General features: G+C 33.1%; 3 protein-coding genes across 4 annotated transcripts; 2 read left to right on the top strand and 1 right to left on the bottom strand.

Moving 5' to 3' along the window:
• Window positions 1-750: 750 nt before the first annotated feature.
• Window positions 751-3,820, top strand: LOC102624690 (uncharacterized). Of its 2 annotated transcripts, none has more exons than XM_006478425.4 (3): window positions 751-904; window positions 1,656-2,611; window positions 3,464-3,820. In XM_006478425.4, exons 1-3 carry the CDS (start codon window positions 811-813, stop codon window positions 3,467-3,469), a joined length of 1,056 nt encoding a protein of 351 aa, XP_006478488.3. In that variant the 5' UTR covers window positions 751-810; the 3' UTR covers window positions 3,470-3,820. The 2 variants fall into 2 exon arrangements, with proteins under 2 accessions (XP_006478488.3, XP_052293879.1); XM_052437919.1 differs by lacking the exon at window positions 751-904 and adding an exon at window positions 909-989.
• Window positions 3,821-13,690: 9,870 nt separating this feature from the next.
• Window positions 13,691-15,548, top strand: LOC102624985 (protein AUXIN-REGULATED GENE INVOLVED IN ORGAN SIZE). The gene is made up of 2 exons (XM_006478426.4): window positions 13,691-14,101; window positions 14,384-15,548. Exon 2 carries the CDS (start codon window positions 14,834-14,836, stop codon window positions 15,212-15,214), a length of 381 nt encoding a protein of 126 aa, XP_006478489.2. The 5' UTR covers window positions 13,691-14,101; window positions 14,384-14,833; the 3' UTR covers window positions 15,215-15,548.
• A 2,486-nt stretch (window positions 15,549-18,034) lies between these two features.
• On the bottom strand, window positions 18,035-23,005 carry LOC102625267 (ankyrin repeat protein SKIP35). Its single transcript, XM_006478427.4, has 4 exons — window positions 22,839-23,005; window positions 21,482-22,653; window positions 19,849-20,281; window positions 18,035-19,145 (listed from the first exon to the last, which is right to left on the bottom strand). The coding sequence occupies exons 2-4, from the start codon at window positions 22,120-22,122 to the stop codon at window positions 18,339-18,341; spliced, it is 1,881 nt and encodes a 626-aa protein (XP_006478490.2). The 5' UTR covers window positions 22,123-22,653; window positions 22,839-23,005; the 3' UTR covers window positions 18,035-18,338.
• Between the last annotated feature and the right edge of the window lie 926 nt (window positions 23,006-23,931).

Raw genomic sequence — 23,931 nt, 5'->3', positions numbered from 1 at the left:
TGAACTATTAATTCACGTTTGGAAAGGAATTAGAAAAGAGAAGAAAGATGAAAAAGAGAGAGAGAGACAGAAAATGAAGGAAGAAAATGAAGAAAAAAGAATAATGACCTTTATTCCATTATTTGCTATGATATAGAATACATCTCTTTTTCCTTTTTTTTTTTTCTCCCCCCTCCTTTTCTCTTTCTCATTTCCTTTTAATTTCTTCAAACTAAATTGTATTTATAGAGGAATATAAGTTAAAATTGATGTTAAAGTCGTTTTCATAAGAGTTAGGGACCACAAGTTTTATTTTTCCTCACAAAAGGGCTTGATTTGTCTATATATATCAAATTAGTCCTTTACTCGTAATAAAATAATTCATAAACTATTGAACGTATGTGTAGGGTTATATAAGCTAAAATTAAAGTTAAAACTATTTTCATAAGATTTAGGGACCACTAGGACTATTAGTTGCAAAATAAATATTTTTATTCTTAATATATAAATAATATTCTTACGTGAGATGTCAAAATTAATTCTCTTTTATAAGTATTTATTCGTAAGTTTGAGTAAATTCTGCCTAATAAGTTATCCTTGATACATGACCGAAGTATGTTATAATTATATGAATTTACATCGTCAGTCGGAATATGTCAGTACTATTAACTAAGTAGATTCTTATATAAATTTAAAAAATCAAAACAAAAAGATTTAGGGATCTACTTGATGGAAAATGGACAATAATATCCTTAAATGAAAAAACACAAACACTCAGGGACCTCATGTTATTAAGTCAATGATTAATGCGCAAATAAATAAATAACTGCCATGTGTAAGGCGCAGAGTGTAAATAGTGGCCTTGCTCTTCGTGGTTGCTGTCTTGAACTCATCAGATCTCTTTCAAAACTTCATCAACTGTCAGGTAAATCTAAATCTCGTTCACTTTGATTCTGTCAAGTCAATACAAATCTGAATGAATCTTGAGTTCATGAGTGGATCTGCTTTATGTATAAATCTATACATTGCTCATCGAAATCTCATTTGCTGATGCTACATGCAACATGCTGATTCTGCCTTTTGTTTCATTTTTTTTCCTTCTTTTTTTATCATAGATTTGCCTCAAGAGATGTTTAGATCATTGATGTTTGAGTCATTTTAGCAAATGGGTTGACTTTGTTTTTGGCATTCAATCAAGAAGTTTTGCATCTTGACATGATATGATCATGCTTGATCCATAATTATTCATTGATTATATTTTTAAAAAAAAATCTTTCAAGATTGATTGGTCTCAAAATCATCTAAAGGAACGGTCTTTGATTGTTTCTAGGATCTGATTTTGAAATTGAACGTAAGTAGGCAGGCTTGCATTTGTTCTGTTGTGAGATTAAATGTTGGTGATCAATTCTCTAATCTCGATTTGCTGATGTTCATGCAGTCATGCTCAGCAATTTTCCTTTTATGTTGTCCATTTTGTTGGAGTTAATATTAAATATTTGTTGTTAGTAATCATTCAGTTTTTCTCCCCCTGCTTTTAAGAGCACTGAATGCTTTAAGATTGCAGGTTTTACTTTGGAAGCGTTGATTTCTGTTTTTTTTTTTTTTTTTTGTTTCTTGTTTTTTTGGTTATGATGCAATCTTATCTTTTCATTGTTTGGTAATATTTGTTTCGGAAGGTATGGCATCATCTGATAAGCCGGAAGTAGTTGAAAGGGATGTTAAGGAGAAAGGGCACAAGGAGGATGACAAAGAAGAGGGAAAAGGTGGATTTATCGAAAAAGTCAAGGATTTTATCCATGATATTGGTGAAAAGATTGAGGAAACAATTGGATTTGGGAAGCCAACTGCTGATGTTACTGCAGTTCACATTCCTAAAATTAATCTTGAAAGGGCAGATATTGTTATTGACGTGCTCATTAAAAACCCGAATCCTATACCGATCCCTCTAATTGACATAAACTACTTGGTTGAGAGTGATGGAAGGAAATTGGTTTCTGGTTTGATCCCAGATTCTGGAACTATTCATGCACATGGCGAGGAGACTGTCAAAATCCCTGTTACTCTGATTTATGATGACATTAAAAATGCATATGATGATATCAAGCCTGGGATGATTATTCCATATAAGATCAAGGTTGACCTGATTGTAGATGTGCCGGTTTTTGGAAGGTTGACTCTTCCACTTGAGAAAAATGGAGAGATCCCCATTCCTTACAAGCCCGATATTGATCTCGAGAAGATTAAGTTTGAGAGATTCTCATTTGAAGAAACTGTTGCAATTCTTCATTTGAAGTTGGAAAATAAGAACGACTTTGACTTGGCCCTGAATTCACTTGATTATGAAGTTTGGCTATCAGATGCGAGCATTGGAGCTGCTGAACTCACAAAATCTGCCAAAATTGACAAGAATGGGATTAGCTATATTGATATTCCTATCACCTTTAGGCCCAAGGACTTTGGCTCCGCACTTTGGGACATGATCAGAGGAAAAGGTACTGGTTACACCATGAAAGGACATATTGATGTGGACACACCTTTTGGAGCTATGAAGTTACCAATCAGCAAGGAGGGTGGTACTACGCGCCTCAAGAAGAACAAAGAAGATGGTGGTGATGACGACGACGATGATGAGGTATGTCAAACATGTTGCTTTCATGTTGAAATCCAGCATCTCATGCTCGACTGTACTTCAGCATCTCATGCTTGACTGTACAGTTATGTTGTTCATAATTGACTTTTTCTATATAATGGATAAATAATTAGAAAAGCAAAACTTCCTTAACTTAATTCACTTTGAATTTCTGGAGAATAAAGGTTACATAAGTATGACTCTGATTTGCTTATCCTTTGCTTGGTGGGTCTCAACAAATGCTTCCTTCGCGTGTAACTGTCTATATTATTTTTCTAATAACAGTCTCGTAAAATCATATATTATATATGATTACGGCTGGAGTTTTTATCATTTATCAATCCCATTTTAACTATATTATTAAGTAATCTCTCAATTTACTGGCCATAAATGAATGTATGAGAAATGAGCAGGAAGTGAGGGATTTATAGAGAATTATAGGAGTTCATATGATTCTAGAAACATATAAATGCAGCTACTCATGTTTTGGAGTAGTCATCAAAATAAATGGATCTGTACATACAAAATATTTGCACTATGCTATACAAATTAGCTTTCAAGATGGTGCATGGTCCACTGACTATGGTGAAGTAAATTTAAGCAGAATCAGATTAGGTATTTTAGAGTTTGGTATCAAGGCCATTATGCCTAAAACATAAGCATCTAGTGCTTATGAATGTGCTATTCACTTCAATAGGGATAATGTTGTATGCAACGTAGGAACTCCATCAACTTTAGAGAAAGCCTCTTTTTGTACCATATATATGAGTATATATCAGACACTTAATGCAATGTTCTGATAGATGGTTTTGGTTGTGTATCTAACTAAAATCTTAATTTCTTTTTTCTGTGCAGGATTAGAGCAGCTGCTGATGGGGGACAGTAGTGGTTCATATGAGTTGCTGTGTTGTTTAATTATTGGAGATTTGTTCGTTATAATAATAGATCAATAGACACTCAAGTTCAAAGTATCAACTTCTTATGTTAGCATAAATACTTCCTTTAGAGGAGAAGTTGGTATTGTGTGTTTATGCATATGTATGCTGTTGTTACAGTGATCGGTGTTGCATTGTGTGGCATTTGTTTTTTATCAGCACAGCCACTTACCGGTAGACTTGTCAAAACATTTAGTCCTTATTTGGTTGGATTTGCTTGCTTGTTTCTTGCTTTCTGCCTGCAAAATATTAGTCTAATGACAATGTGTTTGGTGTATATGTTGAATCAGTGTGCTGCATCTTCTCGACTTCTAAATTTTCCCTCTAAAGGATGTAAAATTAACTGCATTGGTGTTGGAGCCAATTACGAATGCATAAATGACTAAACCTGCTACGTAGAAGGTTATTGGTGAGTTTGAGTCTTGTGAGGCCTAAACAGCCACAGCAAAAGCCTTGGATGGCAAAATTTTTTGTATTGCTGAGTTTAGAAAGCCAAATCACCGTTGCTTTTTATGCGAGCAATTAAGGGTTAGCGATGTAAATGTTTACACCAGAGCTTACTTGATTAACTCTAAGGTAACCTACTGGGTTGTGACTAGGGATGGCAATTGTACCCGCAAACCCGCAAATCCGCCCAAACCCACCCGCCAAAACCCGCCCGTTGCGGGTAATTTTATCCGTTGCGGGCGGGTTTAGTATTATAAATTAAAACCCGCACATGGATGCGGGTGGGTTTGGTATTAACCTTATATCCGGTGGATACCCGCATGGATATCCACCAAACCCGCAATATTTTTTTCAAATATTTTTAGTTTAATTTTAATCTAAAAATGTATAAAGAAAATAATGTCATTAATTAAATTACCAAATAGCCAAAGGCTCAAAGTTGTGTATGTGTGTATGTGGCCTATATCCTATTCTAAAGTCATAATCTAAAGAAAACTAAAGGCATTTTCCTTCGAATTAGTATTTGAAAATATTAATCTTAATTATTATTATAGGCATTGTGTTGGATGGGTGCTTATGGTGGTGAATGAAATGAATATCTTCTCTTGGAGCTTGTTTTAAATGATAATATGAAATGTAATTATTATTTTTAGATACTAGTTTGCGTTTTTTAAATGGATTTGTGTAATTTATACTTAAATTTGAGAATTTGTGTTGAATTGATGTGGAAATTTTAATTTTTCATTTACATTATTTAAATATAAAATTGAGTATGTTATATGGAATTGGAGGTTATTATTATAAATTTATATATTAAACATTTGTGATTTTAAATACGGAAACCCGCAAAAAATCCGCCGGATACCATTGCGGGTTTGGTAATTGTTAAAACCCGCTGCGGGTGGGTTTTTGTAAAAAAATTAAAACCCGCTGCGGGTTGCGGGTGGGTTTGGTAATTTAAATTTTGTGCGGGTTTGGGTTTGGTAATGGCAAACCCGCTGCGGGCGGTGCCCATTGCCATCCCTAGTTGTGACCAGCTTTCCTTGCAAGTGTGTATTACTGGATTTTCTTAATCACAGGAATTATAAAAAGATAACATTTTAGGATGAGAACAGTGTTGAAATCACTCTCAAATATGACCTAAATCATTGTTATGTCACATGATTTTGCAAGATTATTGAAAAAAAATCAATTGGATCATATACAAAACTAGAAAAGCAATAAGAAGAAAGATTATGAACTAAAAATGAAAAGGGTTGTTTTCAAAGGAGCATAAAATCTTATCTATGATCTTCCCTATTAAGAACTGGGAAGGCATGCTAGGCTGGCCTGACAATATCAATTATGATTTCTGAATCCAAATCCAAAACACAGAACAAAACTATGAGCAGGTGAGCAAATGTGGTTTGTCATCTGATTCAAGAAGATCATGTGACCAAATGGCCCAAGATCGTGGGGTCTAAGGAATAATAATTCTGATTAAAGTAATCACGTAATTCGAAATTGGGCTTAGGAAGCCTACTATATTTGGATGTTACACTTGCCACACAAACCAGCGTAGGTTGAAGTTCAATGCATATCGTATCAACAAGAGTGCTCTTTGGATTCCCAATATCTTTCATGATCTCTGTTCATTCAATGGATCAAATCATGAAGCACATCTCCCATTGATATCCTTTACATTATTGACCCAAAAAGGTTAAAAGGAAACGAAATAAATTCTTTGGAATTTAAAGGAGGAAGCAGTAAGAATGGTTATTTAAGGCTATATGAGTTGAACCACCTACTGTTGATTTTTCCTTTTTTTTTTGTTTGATTGTTTGTGATTCACGCAACGTGCTATAATTATCATATTACTTTAAAATAAATGAGTTGAGGTGATCATTTTTTTTCCCGGGAAAATAAGGTAGAAATGTCCCTCTAATATTGTAGAGGGAAAAATAATATCTGAATTAAGGTATAAATTAGATAGTTGTGTTTAAAATTGGAAAAAATTAAATTTAGACGCTATTGAGATTAAAATATCATATGTGAAAGATGTAAGTTTTATCAATTGCTTTAACCGTTGTATTTTCAATATCAAGTTAAAGTAAAACAACCACAAACAGGCTCTCCAAATCTTCTTGGTTGTGCAAAACTTGAAAACCCAATTAATAATTGTAATTAACAAGATGGAATTCTAAAATTTATACAAATATTAATTCTCTTTCTTTCCAAGGGACAAAATAATGGAGCATCTCTTCCACCTGATATCTTTGGCATTATTGACACAAAAAATTTCATTAATATGGTTACTTGGAATCTAAAGCAGAAGCACAAAGCAGTCAAATTAGTCATATTATAAGGTTTTTAGTTCATCTCATCTTTCATCTTTCATGGATAATTTTTCTGGTATTTTCATATCTTTGATGATATTGCCTCTTTTAAAAGAAAAAAAAAAAGAACATATACATGTTATTATGATAAATCTGAGGTAACTAGATTGTGGAGTGCAGTACCTTTTGGAATACCAATATTACTCAAACAGATTTCCGATAATCCAAAAGCACTTCTTTAATCTATCTTATCATGTTTAGTTAAAGTACAACTTTCAATTGATTTTTTTAAATAAACAACCCTTAAAATTTGTTTAGAATTGTATTATATATTTTTCAATATTGAAATTACAATTAGTGATTAAGTCGATTGTTGAGACCTTGCTTAGATAGAATTAAAACCAAACACTTACATAGCACAACGAGAATATTTAACACATTTAATTAGAGTTTTAAAAATGAGTTAATCTATTATTGTATCAAACTTATGGTGCCTAACTATATGAATATGATTTCAAACCTACTCCATTAAGGAATGTTTGATGGTGCGATTTGATGTTGAAATAACTACTTGAGAAATGAAAATTCGCTTGGTAAACTCACGGCAAAATCAATATATTTAAAATCTGAAACACGTTAAAATTATGACTTTATAATGTATGATCAATTTGACTTGCAAAAGTTGTATAGTTTGGAAACTCAAATGTCAGCCATATGAATAAATATATAAAATATTATCAGTTTTTATGAACCAAATTATTGGGCATTCATTCATATTTTCTATTAATTAAAACATTATTTTTTTTTCAAAAAAATAGTAAGGAAACAAGAAAATTAAGAAGAAACTCCAATTCAGCATAGGTAATTATTTTGGTGCATGGCCACATGGTTTCCCGGTATCTTTGGTCAATAACCAAAATAATGGAGCATCTCTTGCAGTGATGTGTTTTAACTTTATCAACCCACTAAAACAAAGAGAAAGGACACAAATTTCATAAATTTGGTTAGTTGGAATTGTTGCCAAGAAGCAATCAGACCGGTTATATGGGGTTAAGCGATTTGATCCATTCATTTTTCTTTAATTTTGTGGTTTCAGATTCTCTCTGCAACTCATCATAATAATTTTCACTTTGAAAAAGAAAAAGAAGATAGGCCAAAGTTGTTTTCAATTTTGGATAATGCTGCCAAGCATTTATGGACCTTTATCCTCTAAAGTTTTAATCAACCTATGGGGAAAAGAAAAAAAAAATAAAATTGAAAGAATAATGAGAAGTTAATAAACTGGGTATGCATGTATTAGAGCAATTTGTTAAGTTTAACAGTGGTGTATCAGAGATTTTGATGGCGTATGGTGGGGGTTTGTCATTTAGTTTATTGTGCAGGTTTTTAGTAAATTTTTTTTTTAATTACATGAGACTATTGCTCAGAATACAATATATTATATAATATTTTAACAAGTATTTACAATCACATAATAATTGGGACTAGTTTATGTTTATATCAATTTTTATAAAGTACAACATAGTATAGCTCAGATTTTAATTCTTTCTAATATTTGAGGGACTTCAATCTTCACCCACGAGATGAGGAATGAAATTTAAATTAAATCCTCACAATTCTTATGTGGGTGTTTGAACCACTTCCCTCACACTTGTAAGGGAGTGGCTGTAACCACTGGATTAAGGCCCAGTGGTTTTGGTAAATCACCTGTTAAGAGTAGCTTTTTAAGAGTTTTTGCGGATTTATTTTTACTTTTATTCTTTAGCGATTTCTTGGTTAGATCACTAAGTCTTATAATTCAATTTTTTCAATTGCAGGGTGTTCTTCACCTATAACCGATATTAAATCTTAATATTCAAGTGATTTTTTCTTTTTGGATATAAGGAATTTGTGTTATATTATTAGGTGTTGGCATTATTAAGACTTGATTTTTAAATTTTTCTAAAGGAAAGCACTTAGATTATAACTCATACTATATGATATTATTACTGATATTTATAATAAGACAATTACTGAAATTAGTTTACATTAAATCTTATATAAGATTGCCTAGATTTAACTTTTTTCTCCCTCTAATATTTAAGAGATGCCAAGGCACTTAGATTACATTAAATCTTATATAAGATTGTCTAGATTTAACTCTTTTCTCCCTCTAATAGTTAAGAGATGCCAAGGCACTTAGATTTTGTAAAAGAGAAGATTGACTTTACTTAAGGGACTAATTTATATTAAATCTTATATAACACTATCTAAATTTTACCTTCTCTCTATAAATTTGAGAGATATTTAATTTATTCACATTTCATAAGGAAGAAAACTAGCTTTACTCAATTATTTCATAAATAAGAAAGGAACTTAAAACCTTATAATTGCTTTTATAAGGGTTCGAACACTTGCTTTCACACATTATCAGAGTAAGTGTTCTCCCACTAAATCATATCTATTGGTGCCTTTAAGATTTGATTGGAAATGAGTTTTCAAAAATTAAAACATACAACACAGTATTTTTTATATAGTTCAGTGCTAATCTCATATAAAATTTCTAGAAGAGAAAAAAATAAGTTGACACAATAGTAAGAGGAAAACTCGCTTGGTGGTTCAATATAAAGAATATTGAGTAGTTGGCCAATTTTGAATGAATGTGTTTCCAATTAGCAAGTAAACAGCATGAGATTGTACTTTTTGAAAACATTGTTGAAAACAGCACTATAAATTGTCAATAGTGGAGTGTATATTTCTGTAGAAATTAGAAATTCTCTTTTACTTTTCAATGATTTTTGTGTTGTTGAAATTTCAAGTCTTAAAACACTTTAAACTTGTGTTTATGAATTAACAAATGATTTAAGTTTTCTATTGGCCTATTTATTAGTAAATTATCAGCTAGAGTCATATAATACAACTAATACATGCAATCTGCTCTAAGAAAACATGCATAAATAAAAATAAAGAGTAGAAACCAACAAAAAGAAGATATGGGAAGTATGTAATATCTATAAAAAAAATATAAAATTTGTCAGAAAAAGATCCATTAAAAATTTATTACAAGACAAATGTGGGATTCTGTTGGACAGTAGAAGCTGAATCACCACACTTTAACAAAAAATAAAAATAAAATGGATCCGTGCCAGATTTTTCATTTTTTTTTTGTCAACAGAGTTTTTCTTTTCAAATTAAAGCAAATTGATTTGAAAACCCCCATTAAAAAAGAATCATTAATTTTATCAAGCTAGGACAAGACTAATAAGAAATACAATTACAAATATCAATGAATGAGAAATTAGTTGTTTATTTTTGATAAGATCAAAACAAATTCAAAACCAAGAAACCCAGTCAAAAAAATTTCAGCAAGAAGAAAATTTATGTTGGAAGATTTTGTGTGCACAATCTGTAATACTAATTCAACTCACGGCAACATAATTGGTCAGAAATCAGAAGCAGCCATTGACAATGAATTGGAATTGGAAAAAAGAAAAAGCACTTCGTCTTTGAATTAATCAGATTCTATCCATGCATGCATTGCTGCAGCTTCCTTGAACTTGAAGAATATATTCATCAACTACTAAGAAATGTAAAATTTGGTTCCCTAACACAATTGCAAATGGACCCACATATCATCAGCTAAAGAAGCACTTTTGGAATATTGTAATAGGTGGGGAAGGAGTTTGGTGTCTATGGAAAAAGCCCTAATTCTCTCTGTATTCTGCTTTGCCAAATTCCACAAGCTAAACAGGCAAAATGTTTTTTGTTTGTTCTATAAAATTACGAAGGGAAACTTCCTTCACAATTTCACAACTATTTTTTTTTATTATTAACCGTTTTCACACTGTCTTCTTTGAATATTCTCTATATATATTAATCTAAATTTATCCTAATTTAAAAGGATCATTATGATATGCATGATCATATGATATATAAGTAACAAATGATCAAGATCTGAATCTTTTATACTCTATTTTACATAGAAGATGATAAAATTGAAGCAATAGATACGGTGGAGTTGTTCTACTACGGTACACAGATAATGATCTTCAGATTATAACAGTAAGTAAAGATTTAATATTTATTTGTATGATCATATGGTCATTATCAGTCACTGTGAGAAGTTTCAACATAGCAGACTCTAAATTTAATTGCATATCAAATAGAAGAAATATAGTGATCACATATTTCAAAAGTCTCACTTTACTCATCAAGAACATATTCGTGAAGTGTGATGTTGAGTTTCGTATTAGACTTGTATTTCAATTGGTGAACTCCTAACCCTAATATATGATGCAGACTCGTAGATAATGTGTTAGATAATACCATTTTGATATCCTTTCAATTCTTCAAATTACTCGCCTAACATTTTCGTAAAAGGGAAAAAGAGGGAGAAAAAAAACAACAACTTTGATTACTATTACTACCAATAACTATAAATTGTACTATCTCTCATTGTTAACTAGAAATAATTTTAATTATTAGTTTATAAATTTTGGGATTTTATTAGTCAAGTAAATGTGTTTTGGATCATGAAACCTAAAACTGATTGGTTAAAGCGAACGGCGCCTGCACAAAGTCTAAAAGTAAATCCCTGAAAAAAACAAAACTCTGAAGAATGAACGACGCGTGATATCAAATCGAGTTTCCATCAAATCTTTCTCTACCAAGTCCTAAAACAAAACACGTAATACTTTTCTTAATTTGCAGATCAGTTTCTAGATGTACACACCACAAAGTCTTGCCTTCTATTCTTCTAATAGTGGTAGTGGATGATGCATGCACGATCCTAAATTCCTAAAAAGATCTTCCAAAAACATTCAATCAAATCAACACATGAATTTGCAATCCCGCGGCAAAGCAGCTTGTTTTCAAAACAAGTGGAGTCTGGATAGGGCATGCAATGCCCATATTGATCCATATCTTACACTTGCAAATAATATATTATATTAATGTCTCTAGCGTATATTTAATTAAAAAAGAATTAAAAATAAAAATTCAAACTATATATTGAGATACGTGACAAGTATACATGGGTTTTGTACGAGGAATTGAATTGCAAGTTGCACGGAGATGCACTGAATGGAAAAGGCAACGAATGTCAGAGCATGGCATGTGCCCATCCCATGTTTTGCATATGAGCAAATGTATCTCATTGTCGCCTTTACGATATACACGAATTTTAATTAAAGACATTATTGTGGTCTTATCTCCGTGTGTATATGTAGAGTGCCACTTGACGTGAAAATTTGTTTGCAAATATAAATAATAGACTGCCATTTCTTGAATCCCACTGGCCTAACCACATCGTTTAGGCAGGTTAATAATTTATAATTTGGACCAATGGGCCTTTGGTCCAATGGGAGAAGCCTTGCACTTACAATGTTGAGTGCAAGGGTTCGAGTCTCGTGCAAGGGTTTGAGCCTCCATAAGAGCATTATGGAGGTTAGTTTCAGTTCTTCTTCAATTATCAATTAATTGAGTGGAGACAGTCTCTCCCTTACGAAATGTGAGTGGAGCAGGCACCCCTCGAATATTAGAGAGGGTTAAAAATATCTGGGCATATACTTCAGTGTGTCAATGTATGATGGTGGTCCCAGTTATATAGTATGATTGTAAATATTAATTGTAATGTCTGATGTAATGTCAGTAATATCTGTGTATAACAGACTTAAAAAAAATAATAATAATAATTTATAATTTGGACTAATATGATCAACTTGAGTAAGACAAGTTGAGAATGAGTTTCTTTACTTGCATTTTTGTAGTTGCATTATTTGTGACTTTTCTGAAAGCAAATCATACAATCAGATAAAGGAATTATAGGAGAGTTTGAATTTTTTTTTTTTGGTTGGTGTCATTGTTTAAAATTCTTTTTGTTCTATAGATCCAGGAAATATTGGAGATAATATGGATTCAGAATATAAATCTTTTCGTTTAAGAATGGATTTTGTTAAAATGTAAAAAAAAAAAAAAGGGCAAGCGTGGATTTTTTAAAAATTAAAATACTGTATTACTATATTAGAAGTATTTTCAAATTGGGTAAAATTCAAAATTTTCATAATTAAAAAAATTAATAATTTCATAGATCAAGGACTATAAAGGTTCTATTATGAATAAATCTTGGGTTTGTTGATACGATTGGTTCACTCTGTCACATCCAATTAAATTCTTTGTCTTATGCCCACAAGTTGTACAACAATCAACGTATATTTCAATTGATTTATTTCGCTGTCGAGTTTAAAATAAAATAGAACATACAAACCTAGAAGAAATAGTTAAAGAATATATAAAAAGAAAAAAAAAGATAAAATAAACGCTTAAAGACTGTGCGAAGTAATTAAGAAACAAATATAGCCAAGAAATTTAGCTAAATGGGCCCATTTGAGATAAATAAATACAGTTACGTGCAATGTCCACTTGACTTGGAACAATACAACTACTATAAATCATTAATACACCAAGTTTTTCTCATATTCTCCAAGTTTTTACATTATAACACATCTTAATATTAATAAAAAGTTTATGAATACCTACACTATGATTTCAGAGATCTTGTATCCTATTGATGGACATCATTAAATGATTAAATTTTGTAATTTTTTTAATTATCTAATAATATTTAAATTATGAAATACAATACTTTTAAAATTACCTTTTATTATTAAAAGATCGTTGTCAATATAATTGTTATAAGATAAGATGTGACTATGATACTTCATAATCACTCTACCTCACATCTTAGACACTATCATACTATCGCTTTACTTTAGGGGTGCTATTTTTCTTTCTTAGAGGAATAAGTTGTCTTCATATAATCTAATTGAATCATTTAATAACTTCAAATAGATGATTTTTTTTCCCCTAGCATAACATTTGAACATATTCACATTTCATTAATTTATTAATTTTTTTATCATCCAACGTTAGCTAAACAATAGCTGAAACAACCTTAGTGATGGTGGTTGGACCGTAAGATGTATTTATTATTCACTCACATAATTAGAAAATAGAAATTAGAAATGAATTAATTTCGGAGGCAATATTAATGGTAATGGGACCCATAAATGGGAATAAGAAGCAATAAAGTAGGTGGTGATATAAAAGGAAAGAGAGAGAGAAAATGTGAATTTCTAGAGAGATGTTTAATTTTAAAAAGCTTGATAAAGAGGAAAAAAAAAAAAAGATGTCCAAGGGAAGTGAACCTTGGGAGACACAACTCAACACACTCATTCATTTTTTTCCAAAACCAGCAACTGGGTTTTGTCAGCAGCAACCCCACTTGAAGTCTTAACATTTGAAAATTCACTGAATCTAACCGCAAAAACATAATAATAACCAAAAAAAAAAATTTAATAAATCGGTGAGCAATTAAAAAGCTCTTGCAATTAAAATTGAAAATCAAATACGTTTAGATACAAATTCAGTGAAACAAAGCAAGGCCAAAATCCTATCTAAATTCAACTTTCCATTCCTAATACAGATTCATTTCGTTTTCACTTTCCTCATTCCTTCCTTCCTTGTAAGCTTCACTACCGCAACATTTTAAATTCTCCATGTTTTTTTTCTCTTTCTTTATATTTCCATGTAATTGTTTTTGAAAAAGAAAAAAGGAAAATTGCAAGTACGGAGAGAAGGAGAGAGAAATTTTTTGTAGGATAAAAAAGAGGTGATTTCCAGGTTGAGACCTTGTGGGCTTCAGTATTGAGGTTCAAAGATTGCTTAAACATAAACAAAGCTTCACTGGGGAAATTTCATTTTGTGACCCTTCTTGCCATCAGAAATCATAATCACCTTCAAGCTCTAATACATCAAAGGTATTGATTTTCCCTCACAAGTTTGTGAATTCATTCCTGGGTATTGTTTATTTTATTGTACTTCATTTATGGCGAATTGGGTTTGTTGCAAATCATTTTCTTTGCACTTTTCTTTTCAGAAACAGGCCTAATTTTTGGTACTATTGGGTATTTTTTAATGTTTTCGTATGATCAAAGACGAGTTTTTGTGGCTGAAAAATTAGGGCTTGATTTGGTTTCGTATAAGATGATGTTTTATTATTGTATGCTGATTGAGTCTCTTTTTCTTTGTTGAACTAACAGGAATTTGAAGGACCGTTGGATTACTGGGGACGAAAAGGCTGGCAGCTGAATTCTCATAATCTTTGTTGGGGGTTTGAACTTTGAATCTTATCAAGTTCCAATTGTGATCATTAGATATTAGTTTCTGAGAAAGATAAAAGAGTTTCTTCAAAGATAGGTAGCCATTTGCACATTTGAATCTGCTTGTTGGATATTGTCAAGGAGGCTGTTGGAATTAGGCCACATTTCAGAATCTGGTTTCATCCTGGATCGCTGGGCATTTGAAGGCATTTTGTGATCATCGCTGTTTAAAATTTGGCCGCATATTAGAATCTGGGTTCTCATCGGTTTTCCGTACATTTACCTTGACCACATTTTGATATCTGGGTTGAGCTGCATTTTAGCCTTCGTATTTAAAAGGACTTGATCTAATCTGGGGTCTTGGTGAGCCGGGGCAACTGATCATAGTAAATGAATTCTGATAATTCTGAGTCGAGACAGAGACTATCAAAGGGCATTATAAACTTGCAAGATCGATATCCGACCAGCATTATGGATCGTGGTGTAAGAAAAATTGCAACTCCTCCGGTCGAGAAGAGGAAAGTTGAGTATCACCGAAGTTACTCGCAAGGGGCATCCAGAAAACTGTTTTCGGCAAGCTATTTCACCCTGGAATCATTGCTTTTGCTCGTATGTCTGACGGCCTCATTGCTGATCCTGCCATTGGTGCTTCCGCCCTTGCCGCCCCCGCCATTCCTGCTGCTTCTGGTTCCTATAGGTATTCTAGCCGTGCTTTTGGTCTTGGCATTCATGCCTTCTAATGTAAGAGATATAACTTCCACGTACGTGTAAATGGTGTTGCTGTTCATAATCGCACCCGTTTTATGATCATAAATATTTTTGTAAGTCTTTTGAAGTCAGGAAAAACCGGATAAAATTTGTTTGTTATTTTCTAAATCATCAGCCTGTCCCGCTAGATTCCTCAGCCTTGAAGATGCACAGATTGTCTCTTGACTCAAGTTTGTGCTTATACCATTGGCTGAAAGACAATACTGTAACCGCAAGATTAGTGACATAGAAGTAGAACCTTAGAATAATAAGTCATGAGCATATCACTTCTTGTAACAAGCTCATGTTAAATGTTATTTGGAGCATTAGTATTACATGTTATAAGTTTTTCGTTTCATGTTATAAGTATCTCGTTTCGGGTACTTTGACCAAGTTTGTTTACATTCGATGTTACAAATTTCGAGCTTCCATAAGATTTAGAGGGTTGAATGAAATTTTCGTCAAACTCGAAATCCCTTGAGCTTGTCAAGTTGTTTTATAATAGTAATGCAGGGTACATGAACGTTAGTAGTTTATTATTTTGCCACAAGGAAACCAATCCGTGGCACACGGTTTGAATTTAGATTCAGTCGGCTAAGCATATATTTCTTGAAACGGTTGCATGAATAACATACATGCATAAAGCCATGAATTATGTTTATTTTGGTGGTGGTTCTTTTTAAAAAAAAAAAAAAAAATTGGGATGATCCATGAATGTCGTTGGTGGCATGTGACTCGCTGATTGTAACAATCCAACTGCATATTGCAGACCCAAATTGAAGAAAAATGCAATGCATTTGAAGAAGAATGTAATTAATACCAAAGGGCTTCTTTATGATTTTATTCATTATCACTATTGATCTTATGCATCTTTCAATTCTTTTTTTTTTGATTACATGAGACTATTGCTCATATTACAACTCATATACATGAGACTATAACTGATATTTACAAATCAGACTATTACTGGGACCAACTTACATCATTGCTAATGGAGCTCTGCCCAGATTTTAACCCTCACAAATATTCGAGGGATGTCTACTCCTCACTCATGGGTAAGGGAGAAGACTACCTTCACTCAAATTAATTGAGGAAGGAAATACCCCCACAATACTTTTGTGGGGGTTCGAACTGCTGCCCTCCAAGTTGGAGGGCAGCAGCCCTGGCCACTCGAGCTGAGCCGAGTGGTTCATTTGCTTTTGTTTCCTTCCTTCCTTCTTCTTCTTCATTTTTTTTAAAGGGTGGTCATTTGTTGCTTATGACACCATATATTAATCGATTAATTGTATCATGTTGACTTAATTTTTATCATTATAACTATATTTATTCTTACCATATTTTGAAATTGTTGTAGTTATATTCATACCAAATGATATAATTAATTAATGGTTGAGTTTGTGTTTAAAATTCTTGACCCAGTTAATAAATGAGATAAATTTATGTAAACATAAATTTAACATAATGTGTGAACTTGAATTGCTACCCCAATGCCTAGCTAGCAATTCCCATGCTACTAATCTTGTTTCCTTAGGAAAAAAAAAATGGGTATCTCACCTATGGGCTGTAGTCATTGGAAAAAAAGAAAATTATAGATATCAGAATTTGGTGAGTATTTTATACTCCTAAAATTACAATAGTTCTTGGAAGAGCTGATAAACATTTGTCATTTTATATGATTCAAAACATAAAATCTTATGCATTCCAAGAAAATCTTTACAATGCAGGCATAATCTTATCTTTACAAAATTTAAATTAAAAAGATTCTTTAATAACGAACGTTGAAATAATTAATTAACTTTTTTGCACCAATAAATTAAGAATGTTGGAAGTGACGAGATCATAGCATCAAAGGTGAAATGGAGCATGACATTATGTCATGATTTTGTCACTTGCTTCATTATTGACCAAACCCATTAAAAAATTAATAACAAGAGCTTGATTTGATCCGCCTAGGCTGGTGGCTACTTTTCCAGAAAAGGGAAGTAAAGCATTTTTTTAATGGCTTTTAAAGGTTCATAAATCAAACAACTAGAGGCGAGATCTTTCCATTTCCATTTCCAAATCCAAACGCAAGGCAACATTTTCAAAAAGCAATTTTTTTTCCCTTTTTGTTTTTTTTTTCTTTTTATTTTTGTGGAGATTTGTGCATGCCAACTAGAGAGACCATTACGCGAAACAAGAGGGGGAAAATTTTACAGATCTAAGACCATTTTCTTGATCAAATTCATATCCCCTACCACTTGCTGCGGTCAAACACCATGTGGAACACCAGTTCTTTTGGGGCTAAAGAATGATTTAAACAACATCTAAGCCAGCCGACCATACCAAGGGCTTAAATGGGTTGGAGTTGAAAGTGCGTTTTGTTGTCAACATTTGAAAGCAAAAACATATCAGCCTTCCTAAGTTTGATTTGTATGAATATTTGGATTTGCAAACATTTATAACGTGTTAAAAAACAAAGTCTTTTCTTTTCTCCATTTTTTTTAATAATGTCTAAGTTTCCACATGCATGCTCCATGAATTATGAACTTAAGTAATTCTCGCACAGCTCATTTTAACGGGCCACTAAAGTTGAAATTCTATAAAAAAAAAATGGGAGCTACAAAATCAATTTAGGATTTCTCCAACTTCCTACCTTTAAAAAAAAAAAAATGTCCACAAGCATAAAAAGAGTTCATTCAAGTCCCCTCGTTGTATATTTAAAGGGGGAAAAGGAATTGGTATTCTATCCCAGATAGTCAAGCAGTGGCATAACAGAACTATCTACAAATTTTCTGTTGTAAATACTGGTAATTGGATCAGAAGGATTTGGAAAATGAACAAAGAGCTTAAGAACAAGAAGAGTGTTACAATATACATTCCCATTATATATTAACTCTTTTTGCGTCAAACAGTTGCTTTGTGTCTTACAAAATAGATCAACACGCATATCCATCAAAATATCACACATATTAAGCCACATGAAAATTGCAGACTACAGAGAGAACTAAGGATTTCAGCCAACCACATGATGGAAGGAAAATTGGACAAACATTTAAAGCTTTGCCGTTGCCTTTAACACAGGTATTACGTTATTATTATCTATAACACATGGAGATATTGAGGTAAAAAGTGAAGTGAAATTCTTAAACCCGAGAGTTAAAATTTGCTAACCAGTGCAAGCAGGTTGGACCAAAAATGGAGGGAGGTGATGTTCCAAAATTGCCAAGAGCTGTCTGCCATGGCTTACCTCTTCCAACACCCCACCTCCAAGCCTTCTCACGGCTTCGACAAGTTGCCCTCTTAGCCTTTGAGATAGCAAATGACCACCTGCCTTGACACACTCTCTATACAGTGGCAGGTATGTAATTGCCACCCTCAGAGGGCCTGGCAGATCTCTTAAGCAAATAGGAGATTCACCCCACTTCAAAATCCTTAATAGATTCATGTAATGGACATCCCCTTGCTTTAATCCATCCAAGAAAGCTGCCTCTGACCAGTGCTCCCGAAGAAAAACCTTCAGGTCAGGAGCAACACCCTCATCATCAGACCTAGCAATGCTGTCTGCAACTGCATAGGTAGCAGCTGGGTCACCTAAGAAATCAGAATGGAGAAGAAATGCCACACCATCAAGAGAACCACCACTCCTTTCACCAGCAGCCTTGAGAATCTCAATGCTGAGGGCTGCTAGGACATGCTGAGGGACATGAGGGAGGAGATAGGCAGCAACTTCAACTTGGCTACTGGACGTGGCAGCTGTAAGGGCAAGGCAGAGATCCATATCGCGGCAACCCCTTTTCACAAACCACTGGACAACCTGCATGCAACCCCTCTCAGCTGCTCTCATCAAAGGACCCAAGAAAGCCACGGCGTTACCTTCTTCCACCAGACACTCCATTGTACCAATCTTGCAATAATGTGAAGCAAAACCCAAGGCCAGATCGACATCAACATCCAAACTGTTCCTTTGGGCAATCTAATCAAATAAATCCAGCATAGCAAAACAGAATTATGAACAAAAATGTTAGTTAATCTTGGTGAAAGCATAACAAATTATAGATCACAAAGTAAGTTTCATGCAATGAAAAGCACAATTTTTTTTTTTAAACACAGTACTTAAATTTTTTCCTTAAAAGGAAAGTGGAACAGTCATGCATGTGTGAGCATCATGTATTAATAGATGCAGTGAATAGTGTTTTTCAAAATTTCAAGGATGGACAAATATTTGTGAATGGAACAGTTTATTAACCTGTACATTGACAGAAACAGTAAAAGTTAGTAGGGGAAGGGGAAGGGGAAGCAAATTTCATGAAAAAAAACTCTTTATTTGGAATGTTAATAATTTGCATTCACTTTCCCTGTACCAACTCCTAAATTTATTGGATCATCAGACAAAGGCTGACAAGGAAAAATCAGAGTGGAGCTAAGGTAAGAGTCGTATATGCTGTAAAATTTGAAAATCTATATGTTTCTTGTGAGGAATGAAACAGGTTCAACCTCTAATGTACTACCATGTAACTTGGTTATGCTCTATATAGCACCAAATTTGCTTATAGAAGTGTTCAAATTATTTCTATCAAAAAATATATGTTTCGAATGCTGCTTGAACTATCCAACTGGCTGAAACACACTTGTTGTATAAGTTAACAGTGAAACTTTACGATAGAGAATATATCTACCTGCAATAAGATGCGAACAAGTTCTGTACTCCCAAATCGTGAGGCTTCGAGGAAACACTGGTTAACATTGTCTGCACCACCTTCCACCAACAAACCCAGCAGTCCTTGTATCACAGTAGCTGATATCCCAGATGCCCAACCGGGGTCAAAAGAGCTAGAGAAGAGAGTAAGAGGAAAGCAAGCAGCATCGAAAGCCTCTGTGAAATCTTTTCCAGTAAGTTGATTGCCTGCGAGATCTAGGAATGTCTTAAATGCGGATAACTGGAGTTGGATCTCAACAGCTGAACTGTGACTCACTGCATCACAATTGTCATTGCAACGAGAATGGAAGCCTATACATCTGAGAGCCCATTCAGTAAACTTTTGAACTTTAGCACCAGCCTCTGCCTTCAGTACCTCATCTCCATTGCACTCCTGGAGACGCTCATTGAGCCTGGTGAGATGGAACAATGAAGTAAACAAGTATGCCAACAGTATGTTAACAGAAATGTTCTAATAGATATGTTGACAAAACATCAGATGTTGCAAAAATTTGATGTACTAACATCAAATGAATTCTAAGGGTGAACGAGAACTCAATTTTCATTCCCTGCAGTTTAGTGTAAATACAATTCACACCCTCTTTAGACAAGGGAGTTTATTTCAACTAGCAAACCTTCCCAAAAGTAGAAACCAATTCATAAGAACAATGCAATGAATGTCCAATTGTATATTTGCATGTAAATATTTTTCCAAAAGCACATCCACAGGTATACACATAAAAGCCAATTTTTTTGCCTTTCTTTGGGATAAAAAGAAAAGATTTATTTTTGTAATAGAAATGAATAAAAGGTAGGATTTTATCCAACATCTAAGACAGAAGTCAAGAACCGTCTATTCACGTTTGCCCCATCAAAGAATTCTCAAAACAACAAAAGGAAACAAAACAGTTTACAACAGGGAGTGAGACAGGGCAAAAAGATGGTATTTTTGATAAAGCAACCCCAGCAAAGGATTTCACTGTACTCCTAGTTTCTATATTAAGTATTATTAGTTCATGTTCACACACTATCAAGCAACCAATGGTGAGAATTGCATAATTATGAATCCATCAGTCAAAAATAAAGTCAATCTATAATCTGATTAGTGCATTTGAAGTTCTGTTGCTTAGAATTGATTTCTGATTCAAGCTCTCATCCATTGCATTCTAAGTAGCTAGTTTCATGTTCTGAGAAGGTTAAGAAATACTTCAAAAGTTCAGAAATATGTATGTTATCAGTTATTTTCCAGCACTTAGTTGAAGTAGCATTAACTGATATGGTTTATTGCTCAAGCTTTGTGCCTTCTCTTTTCCTCTCTTTTTCTCACTCTGATTCTTTACAGTATCTTTTCCACTCTTAATTCAAACTCAAAACAATTCTCTTAATTCCTTGCATACAAAGCAAGCTTTTTCCCCAAATGCATAGACCCATCAAACCAAACAACAGCCTGGTTTCTTTTATAGATTAATTAAGGAAATACACGTGCATCAAGCAGGCCCTCTTGTTCAAAGAGTCCATTTAAAAATTCTGATGAATTCCACCGAACAAAAAGAAAAGAGTGGAGGAAAAAAACTATTCTTCCATCTATTACTAAAAAGTATGAACTTGATTACCTCTGGGCCATAACAGTTACTGTGTCTTGAAGACTCATTGTTCTGCTCTGGCAAGCTGAAACACATGAGGCAAGAAATGAAGTCCTGAGGGCTGCTCTTGTAAAGTCATAAGCACCATTAGCAATTATCTTCTTAATCAATCCTGTCACTCCATGAAGCTCTTGCTGTGTCCTCAAGAACCAAATGGAGTCCAGCGTAATGCATAATGCATCATTAAGGGTATGTGGATCTGCCAATAAAATCAGACTCTCTGCAAGTTCCCAATCATGGGAACTCATCGCACTTTGAAACATCTTGCCCAGCTCAACCCTCTCTGATTTACTGAGTTTTTTTTCATGCCCAATTTTCTCTGTAGCAAAATCAGAATCTGTTGCAATTATCCTCCTTGATTTCAGATTCTTTGCACTACAACTACAACCACTGGATATTCTTGACTCTTTACTAATCAGGGGTGCTTCTCTGGAAAACACAACATTACTTCCCTCGCTTCCTTCCGATGTAAAACCATGAACTTCATTTGCTGGAGTTCCAGTCTCATTCTCATCAGCTTCCATTTCAGCACAAAAGGGTTCTTCATGATCAATCCCATCCTCCAAATACATATTATCGTTCTTCGATACAAAAAATCTCTCCTTTACCATTCTTAACCTCTACACAACCCTGCCAATCCTCCAAGATCTAAAAACTCCTAATGAAATAAACACTCAGTCCTCATCAAACAACAATTGATACATTGAAAAGAACAAAAGTCAAGCACCTAATATAGGCAATACTTTCAAAATGACTCCTTCCTCAAAATCCCTATTCCATCAAAAACAGATGCCTATTGCCAAAAACTTTGAATACCCTGTTTTCCTTATATTCCTTTTGTCATTCAACTATTCCGGATATCATCCTTACGAAAAAAAGCAAACTGAACCGAAAATTCCACTTACCAAAAGAACAAACCGAAAAAAGAAGATATTTATACAACAAATATCATAATTTGCTCTTCTTAAAAGATCTGAATTGACACTAACCAATCATCAAAACATCAAAGCAAGCAAACCCATGACATCTAACACGGAATGAACAAACAACTCAGATCCACCAAAGTTCCATTAACTACGAAACCCTAGAAACCCCTTTCTTCACAAAATCCACTACAAATTTTCATTGAACCAATAACAACCCTGAAAAAAAAACCCATGTCCATCAATATATGAATAAACAAACCCAGAAGCAGAAAATGATTATACAAAGCAATTGGAGAAAAAAAAATCATTAGCTGTGGATTAAGTCAAAAATTTTATAAAAGTTAATAAAACAGATTAGAAAAGATGTAGAAACAGCAATACATGAAAGAAATGGAGCTAACCAGATTGAGAAATGGGAAGACAGATGAAACTCAGAGAGGGGAGAAAGAAACCCACTCTGTTTTGGGTGGTTTTGGGAGGAGAGAAATTTAGATACCAAAATAATTGCCTATTTTTTAATGGAATTAATAAAATCTGGCCCTAATGTTCTATGGTTTCATGATTAAGGACCAAGCTTATTCATTTTTATCAGATAGGTCCCCAATCCTGTCTCATCCCATCCCACCCAAAGTAATCGTGTCCACTTAAATTTGAAAGTTTGCCACTTTGACTCCTTGCTTTCATGTTAATGAAGTTGTCGGTTTGATTCCTTATTTTCACGATAACAAGGTAATTAATTAAATTATTCTTCAAAAAAATAATAATTGTTACGTTAAAATATCTACAATGTAAAATAATTTTTTAGAACTGTTAGATATACGTTGTTATAATTATTTTAAATTTAACTACATGTATCAAATGATTTTGGGAATTGCTCTATATTAGAAATACTTCAACATAGCTGAACCTTAAAAAAATATAGATTTATTACATTTTAAAGTTTTTATTATCAATCCTAATATTATATTTATCACATGCTCTAATATGAGTGAAATTCAAATGATAATCATATAGTATAATTTCAAGAGATTTTACAACTTATTCAAATATTGTGATATTATGAATTTAGATAAATACGTAAATAGTATTAACACTAGTATATTTTTATATTGTCATACTCCATATATTACTATATATATGCTAGTTACTAAATATAACATCCTCATAAATGTATTGTGTATATATAATAATACATGTTGACGCCTTGATGGCCACGGTCACACCGACAATTAACAAAGACTTCCATGGTGATTCAATGCTGATGGGTTACTTGAGAGTTGGGTCATTTCAATATGGGATAGGGTCCTATTGACATAAATATACAAACTATATTCTTATTTGAGAAAATATAAATCACTAAGTACTCCCATGTTATTGTCTATTAAAAAAATATTTTTTTTTGTGATGTTGAATTTCTTTTAATTTTTTTTTTTGGGGGGTTAAGTTGAAAAGGATGAGGTGTATTAATTATTTGAGAGAGATGGAGAAAGAGAA

The sequence above is a fragment of the Citrus sinensis genome, chromosome 3 (genome assembly GCF_022201045.2).
Source record: "Citrus sinensis cultivar Valencia sweet orange chromosome 3, DVS_A1.0, whole genome shotgun sequence".
NCBI lineage: Eukaryota > Viridiplantae > Streptophyta > Magnoliopsida > Sapindales > Rutaceae > Citrus > Citrus sinensis.
The sequence above is the reverse complement of the archived record's forward strand: the minus strand, read 5'-3'. Positions and strand labels throughout refer to the sequence as shown.

Bases quoted from the DNA above. Each gene is read 5' to 3' on its own strand.
- LOC102624690 (XM_006478425.4), top strand. From the start codon at position 811: ATGTGTAAGGCGCAGAGTGTAAATAGTGGCCTTGCTCTTCGTGGTTGC. The intron at 905-1,655 runs GTAAATCTAAAT...TTGTTTCGGAAG, and splicing joins AAAACTTCATCAACTGTCAG to GTATGGCATCATCTGATAAG.
- LOC102624985 (XM_006478426.4), top strand. From the start codon at position 14,834: ATGAATTCTGATAATTCTGAGTCGAGACAGAGACTATCAAAGGGCATT.
- LOC102625267 (XM_006478427.4), bottom strand. From the start codon at position 22,122: ATGGTAAAGGAGAGATTTTTTGTATCGAAGAACGATAATATGTATTTG. The intron at 20,282-21,481 runs GTAATCAAGTTC...CCATCTCACCAG, and splicing joins GTAACTGTTATGGCCCAGAG to GCTCAATGAGCGTCTCCAGG. The intron at 19,146-19,848 runs GTAGATATATTC...TTATTTGATTAG, and splicing joins TTGTTCGCATCTTATTGCAG to ATTGCCCAAAGGAACAGTTT.